The sequence below is a fragment of the Python bivittatus genome, unplaced genomic scaffold (assembly GCF_059951505.1).
Source record: "Python bivittatus isolate LINGU-HERP-01145 unplaced genomic scaffold, Pbiv_v1 ctg000370_np1212, whole genome shotgun sequence".
Classification (NCBI taxonomy): Eukaryota; Metazoa; Chordata; class Lepidosauria; order Squamata; family Pythonidae; genus Python; species Python bivittatus.
In genome coordinates this window covers 1,116,390-1,124,328 of record NW_028277062.1, presented here as the reverse complement: position 1 = coordinate 1,124,328, position 7,939 = coordinate 1,116,390, and the positions used below count along the sequence as shown (strand labels likewise).

Genomic DNA, 7,939 nt, shown 5'->3' with positions numbered 1-7,939 from the left:
GCGATGCCCGATTCGACCCGTCTCGTCATGGCTTGGTTCCCACGACGCCCCGAACCCCAAACTACCCAAGGCCACGTTGCCCAGGCCGGAGGGTCGTCTGCGACCGCCCGCTCCGTGTGCGGCCGGTGGAAGAGGGAAACACGCCAGCACTGGACTCGCACGAGAGAAGTCCTGGGTGAGCGTTTCAGCTAAAGCGGTTTTCAGCCCGGGGCCCACAACCTGCAGGGCCACATGTGGGGCCCCCAAAGCCTTGCGAGGGCCGGAAATTTTTACCAAGGCCTTTAAAGCTCACCTTTACAGAAACATTCATCCTGTAATAAAGCAGCAGCTCACGAAAGGGGCTAACAGGCTCCTGATTTCTGGCCACCAGAGACGGACACAGCTGCCCTCCCACAATGTATCCCCGGATTTTTTTGGCAACCTGATTTATTTCTCGTTTCCGTTTATAGACCACTCCATTTCCAGGAAGGATGGAAATTGCTTGCCGCTGCTTTTTCTGCTTTTTGGGGGGACCGGGCCTGTAACCCTGGGATCTCCGATTGCTCTCCCATCCGGGTCCTAACCAGGTTAGCTTTCGCGGACCATCCTGAGTTGCCTGAATGATGCCCCGGGGCTCTTGCCCAAAAGCATTTAGCGCATTCTAATTTTTGTAAAGTGGCAGAAGAAGGAGAAATGGATAAATACCTGACTGGAAAATAATACTGATTTTTAATCAACTACAAAGTGAAATGAAATGAAATGAAATGTAGCGTTTGGCTTTGGACCTCCATTTTTGGGGCAGTGCAGCCCCCTGCACATCCTTCAAAGAGCCCAGAAAATTTGGGCAACCGGCTTTAAAGGTGGGATGAATTCATGGAGGAAAAGAAGGTGGAAGATCCATCAGCGACTATTTCCCAAATGGATCTTCCATGTACAGGAGCAGTGTATCTTTGTACTGCAATTGCTAAAGGCAATCATGGAGGAAGGCCAGCCTTTCCACAGCCTGGTGCCTCCAGAGGTGCTGGGTGATGTGCTTGCAAAGGTTGATGGGAGTTGTAGTCCCTACAGCCCAAAGACAGCTTGGGAAGGCTGATCCATTTCCTTCCTGGCCTGTTTGGGGTTTGTCTGAAGCTTCCATGAGGGACTTTCTTGCCCTCGTTTGGCACAAGGGAGTGGATGAAAAGGGATTAATTCATTGCCCAACTTAACAAGGTAAAGAAAGAAAAGATGGGAGAGTTCAGACCTGTCCTGCACGGAGGACACTGAAGCAGCAAAACCTGGGTTCACACATCACCCTGGACTAGGCTGTAAAAAGTTGAGTTAGCCATTACAGGACCGCAACTCTTCTCTTTCCATGTTCTGTGAACCTGGCCACAATTATGATTCTATCAGTGTATCTCAATCTCAGCGAATTTAAACCTGTGGACTTCAACTCCCAGAATTCCCCAGCCAGCATGGCTGGCTGGGGAATTCTGGGAGTTGAAGTCCACAGGTTTAAATTCGCTGAGATTGAGATACACTGTATTAGATGATTTGATTGTGTTCAGCCGTAATGTGACTGATCCATCTGTGCATGGCTTGTGATGTGCATGTAGGAATTGCTTTGGTTAATTCAGATTTCAAGTTTACGGTTCATCGAAATGGGTTGCAACTGCAGAGCAAGCCTGGAAGCCAGAATTTGCCAAACTCCTAAAGAATTCTTGCCAACTAGAATCCACACGGCCCGCAGAGGCTCAGGGCTGGAATCAGCAAGCATTCAGAGAAACATGGCTCCCCCCCCCCCGATACATGCATGCATGCACGCACACACAATAAACAATTTGCACGACGCACTGCCCCCTCTTCCCTGAAAACCAGCAAGAAGGATCTGCAACTTCTGAACCTAAGAAGGCAATTTACTGACCATCCATCATGCTAGAGCTCCCTCAGGAATCACGGTAGCGATGGGACACGCATGACAGGGCGTGGTCTTCTTAGCACCAATCCTCATTTTCAACTCAGGAACATAGGATGAAGTGCAGAGAAACTAACCGGGCGGGATCTGGAACAACGAGCCTCAGAATTCAACGAGAAAGACAATCCACGTTGCTAGATCTCATGATGACAGAGAAAACAGGAAGCTGCATAGATGTTTTTTTCCCCAGTCGATGCTAAACTGGTAGGAATGCAAGTGGGCTTCATGTGCTAGAGAGAGACCTTTAAAAAACTTACCACAGTCACCTAACAGACCGTGGTCTGTAAAAAGCTAAGTAGGATTGGACCAGAATGGGTCTAGGAGGCTCACCGGGAGTATTAACGATTATTTGTATGTATGAGTAAATTTGCAAGGAGAAACTGCAAAACTTCAGACCTTCTGATTGCATTTGAGCTATTTTTTTTTTTTTTAACTTCTCCCGGGACCAGCCAGAGATTTTGATATCCCACTCCAAGTGCCCTGTTTGCAGGTCACTCCAGCCCTCTCCATCTCTCCTCCCCGGATGGGCCCCATTCATTCAAAAAAGGATCTTCAGAGCCAGGATTCCCAGATCCAACCAAACCCGAGAGTTCCTGCAGGGACCATCTCTCGTGGGAATCCTCCGCTGAAAAATACAACCCATCGTGAGAGTGGCTGAAAGCTGCAACTCCCCCCCCCCCCGCTATTTCTGTTTCTCATCTTCCTTCCTCACAACCAGCATCTGTTGGATCTTCATTTCTATTTCTCTGTATGTGAATGAATGCCCTGGAGCATGTCTTTGCTCTGAAATAATACAGTTATTTTGAACTGGAGAAACTCTGGAATGATTCTGAGTTAAGCCAGCTGGATAAATGGGAATCAGCTGCCTTCTCCTGAAAAAAATTGGGCAACGTAGATCGGAGGATACCCCTTTATTTTCAGAGGACATTCCCAGTTCAGTTAGGCATACGATTCCCTAAATCCCCTAACCCTAACCCAAGGGGGATCCTGGGAATCATGTTCCTAATATACCTGGGGATTCTGGGAATCGTACTCCTAACCTACCTGGGGATCCTGGGAATCGTATGCCTAACCTACCTGGGGATCCTGGGAATCGTATGCCTAACCTACCTGGGGATTCTGGGAATCGTATGCCTAACCTATCAGGGGATCCTGGGAACTACATTCCCAACACCCCTGGAGTCCTAAGCCAGGGATGCAGACTGAAAATGCTGATTTGCTCGCGAGGACACATCTGTGCTTTCCGCTCATTCTCCCCAGGGCTTCCCTAGGGGGTTGGTGTGGGCGTGGGGCAGCTGCCTCTGTGCACGTTTGCAACCCACTGGTGCGCCGCACGGGGTCCAGCCTGCCATTTCACGCCTTGCAGCTGCCGAGGCATCTTTGAAACCGTTGATAACCTCCTGCCACGCAAATTATGGTTTTCCTGGCATGTCTTTATGCCTGAAGAAAGCCCTCCTGGCTTTGGAATGGGCTGAAGGGAGAAGAAATGAAGGCAGGGCAGGGAGGGAGGGGGAAGAGGTTTGGCAGTGGGGCCTGGGCTTGGGGGTGGACTCAGCTTTAGACACCCAGCTCCATTTGGGGCAGGGAGGTGGGGGGAGAGTCCTGCCGAAAGCTCTGCAACTCTTTTCAGCGTGAGCTCAGCCGGGTTTTCCATCAATTCCGAGCATGTGCAGAGAGCTCTTCCAGGGTGTAACTGCAGCTGTCCATCATGCCTCAAGGTTGCTTGAGATGTTCTAAGCCAACATGGCTTAGCGTTGTGAACATCCAGATATTGTTCAACTCCCTTTCATCAACTGCAGCCAACCTGGTTGGGGAAAAGGAGTTCCAAGCCACGGATCTCTAAAACGTCTTGGGTTCTCCAGCCACTGCAGATTCTCCACCACCTCATATCCCAGACGCTTACAAAGGGTGGCATGTAATGCACACCAAAAACCATCACCATAGCGGCCATCTTGACTTTTCTGACCACACCCTGCATATCCAGCTTTCCTATAATATGATATAAAATGGTACCCTTTAATCATTTTGAGCCGTGCCAGTGTCTGTGAATGTTCTGCAGAGGGCCTGAAATATGACCAAGAGCCTGCAAAATTGAAGTTTTTGACCGGATAATAAATAATTACTTATTGATGGGTCCGGATTGATGACCCAGAGATTGTCATTGTCTCTTTGCTTTGGAGCAGCGTGAAATCTGCTTTGCACCTCTGGAGGTGTGACCTTTAGCACTTTACGGTGCTTCATTTCAAGACGGCTAAAGATCCCTACACATTTCTGGAATTTCAGCCTGGCTATCTGGCATTTAATTCTGGCTTTTCTTTAATACCCAACCTTAAGCTTTAATGTTTCTAACTGGGGCCAATAAAGTGTCCCACCCACTCCAATGATCTATAATTTTGCTTCTGGATTCAAGCATTGCATTAAAATGTAGTTTGCTCCATTTGGACTTGGTGCGCTGTTTGAACCTGTCCGTAAGAGAGATAAACCCCGGCTTAGATAAACCCACCCAAGTGTGTTTGGTTTAACAAAGCATCGTTAACTAAACCAGGGCTGAAATAATTCTTAATGTTATGGTAGTTTTCCCTCTCCAAGTTCTCAACTTCTTTTAGCCTCTTACAGATGGAACTGTAACAGCAGAAAGGCAGTTGCTAACTAAGACATCTACATCAGTGTTTTTCAAACTCGGCAACTTTAAGACATGTGGACTCCAACTCCCAGAATTCCCCTGCCAGGAATATAAGCATTTATTTTTTAAGTATTATCTCACTATTTTTAAAGTATTTATCTCACCATTATCTACACTATTAAGTATTATCTGACACAATATTTAAGTATCTCATTGTTAAGGCAGGAGGAAGCCCCCAATTTTTCCCAACCTCAACTTCCCAGATGAGGACTTCAATTCCCAGATTTCTCAGCAATGGCCCTGCTGACTGGGGAGGGGAGAATTCTGGGAGTTGGAGTCCACATGTCTTAAAGTCACCAAGCTTGAAAGACACTGATCTACATGCATTTCAGTCTTTTAATCTTGTTATTTCCTTTTTCTATTTCTATCTCTATTTTCTTTCTATTTCTGGGAGTTGAAGTCCACCTGTTTTGAAGTTGCCAAGTTTGAAAAAGACTGACTTACATGCATTTCAATCTGTAATTTTGTTTTTTTCCTTTCCCCCCCCTTTCTATTAATGATTAGCTATTCATCAAGGTTATGTCAATTAACTCAACCCTGGTCTTCGTGCATTTCCTTCTGTTTCAGAGTCACGCAGCTGACAGCAGAGAAGACCAAACGGGAACAGGAAGGACGGAAACGTTTCCGAGTACCATGAATAATCTGCAGCGGTTTTGATTCCTGCTGGAGAGCAGGGGTCAACCCCATTTTCCAACTGTGGCAACTTCCAGATGTGAGGACTTCAACTCCCAGAATTCTCCCCTCCCCCAGCCAGCAGGGCCATTGCTGAGAAATCTGGGAATTGAAGTCCACTCATCTGGGAAGTTGAGGTTGGGAAAAATTGGGGGCCTCCTCCTGCCTTAACAATGAGATAAATACGTAAACAGCAAAGTATAGATTGCAGAAGGGAGCAGGTAAAGGAATACTTGTTGACCTACAAAAGGAACCCGCTCTGATCTGGAACATCTCAGTTAAACACCATCAGCCTGCAGGAAAGAGTTGGCGATCTTGGAAAGATCTCCGAGACCAGCTTTCCCCATCCTGAGGGGCAGGCGTGGCAGAGGGGTGTGGGCAAAAGGAGAAATAGTTTCTCCTGTCTTTAAGGAAGGAAGGAGAAGCTGAAAAGCAGAGTTCAGTGATTCCAGAGAGAAGGAAGCATGAACGGAAAGAGGCAGAATAAATTCTTGATGTTCTCTGCTACAGTTCTTCCTGCAGCGCTGCTGGTGCCATCTCCTGGCCATTTAAGAATATCACAGACCTGTTTATTCCTCTCTCCCTTCCTTCCCTGACACAGGAGACTGGGAACCCACAAGACACAATCCTGGGTGTATGGACGCACATACACACACAGAGCAAGTCGTTCTTCATCTTGTTCCTTGTTGAGGAGTCCACCGTCTGAAAGCTGTCTTCTTCCGAATCCAGGTGAAGCCAATGTCTTTCGGGACATCCCTCTGAGTGGATCTAAGTTGAAACTGGCAAAGATTCCCAGGATCCTAGGCCTTTCCCAAATCTGTAAACCGAGGTCCATTGTAACTAGATCTGGAACCTCTGGCCTGTTTGGCTGTTCAGCAGGAAACCCATGTTGTAAATTTTCATTCCATCCAGTTTCTTTCCATCCATCCAGTTTCTTTCTCCTTCTGTTAACATCTGCCTCCACAGCCTTGCAAATTTGGTGATTCGTTCACTACACCTAAATTGGATATTGGCTGGCATTTTTCAATGAGTGGAGCTTTATGAATTCAGGTAATCCTCATTTAGTGACCACAATTGGTGGTTAAGTGGTCGCTAAGTGAAACCATGACTGTGCTGATGATCTGACTTCAGCTTTCCTTTGCTTTACAGACCTGTGTAGGTTGTAAATGCGAGGATTGGTTGTAAAGTTACTTTTTCATCACCGTCGTAACTACGAATGGTTGCTAAATGAGGTAGTCATTAATTGAGGACTACCTGTAGGTTCATATACCACATGACCCTACTGCTGGTGAACTACGGTGGGTGTGACGCACCATTCGCTCCACATTTAAGAACATAAGTAGGTTTAGAAATAGTGCATGCAGAAATTAAGTTTGCATTATAACCTGCAAATATGTGTACGTATAGAGTTCTGTACATATTTAGACAAAGAAAATGAAAATACTCTCACTTGCAGTTTAAACTGCTTATCAACTAAGTCTTCAGAGAGTGGAGGGCTGCCAAAGAATGTGAAGCAACTGGTTGCTTGCCAAGCGAGGCTAAAAAAACAAATAATGCACGCTTCTTAAGAACAAGGAAAATAAAAACTGGTGTCTTGCACTGAAGTTCTAACAAATCCTAACAACCCACAGGCCCTGTTCCAGTTGCACGTGGCTTGTAGCACAGACCACCATTGCAAGGGTAGGCCGAAGCCACAGCAGCTTACACGCTACAACAGCTGTTTTTGTGCAATGCGTTAAGCCGAAACCAAACAAACCATGTTATTAGCATCATGTGTGAAGGCAGTCAACATGTGACTATTCAAACAGCCTTCCCAAAGGGGCTTTCCCCACATTCTTGCAGATTACGGCTCCAAGACTTCTTAGCCAGAGGGGAGTTGCCCCAGGCCCTTGAGGGGTGCCATGCAGGAGAAGGTTAAATTTTCCTAGGCGAAAACAGTACAGCACCACCAGACGAGTCTTCTTTAAATGTCCATATATAATTTATTACTATTCTCTTTTCTTTTATACAAGCTGAAAATAGACTGCAGAGGGAAAGCGGGGAGGGGGGCAGGGGGAGGGCAGAGGTATGAAATGCGGGACCAGCAACAGTGGCAGGATGGGGGGGGCAGGAGGCGGGGGAGAACAAACCAGGGATGAGGGGAAGGAAAGCCGTCTTTGCGGGGGGGACAAAGTGAAGGGGTGCCCTTGGCACCCAGAACAGCTGGGAGGGGAGCATTCTTGTGGCTTTCTTGTTTCCTCACCCCTCTGGTTAAAAACGAAGCTGGGGATGGGGAAATCCCCCTGGGTAGAGTGGGGTGGACGTCGACCCAGAAGTGAGAGAAGAGGCACAAACGGAAGGAAGAAAGAAATGAGGGTTCGGGAGGCCTGGTCCCCAGGGGGAGCCTTCTGGAGACAGGAGACCAGCTTCTCTGCAGGGGGAGAGCTTGGAGGAGATCCTCCCCATGCTTCGCTCCCCCCGTTGTGGCCCGTCCGGCTCCCCCTCGGTCTTCCTGCCAGACGGGGAGAAGCATTTGCAGTTCCATCCTCGCCATGCCCGGGGAGGGCCTCTCCGTCACTCTGCCCCAGGTCTGGGAGCTCCTGCAGAAAGAAGACGCTGTCAAAGGGGAGGAAGGAGAGAAAAAAAGCGGGGCCTTTAAGCAACCCGCCACA

General features: G+C 47.8%; 1 protein-coding gene across 1 annotated transcript in view; it reads right to left on the bottom strand.

Moving 5' to 3' along the window:
* Window positions 1–7,716: 7,716 nt before the first annotated feature.
* CARMIL3 (capping protein regulator and myosin 1 linker 3) overlaps window positions 7,717–7,939 on the bottom strand; it is a 49,989-nt gene continuing 49,766 nt past the window's right edge. Inside the window, exon 41 of the mRNA XM_088142235.1 lies at window positions 7,717–7,867. Within this exon, the coding sequence (XP_087998361.1) occupies window positions 7,842–7,867 (26 nt within the window). The 3' untranslated portion in view covers window positions 7,717–7,841. The remainder of the gene's footprint in view (window positions 7,868–7,939) is intronic.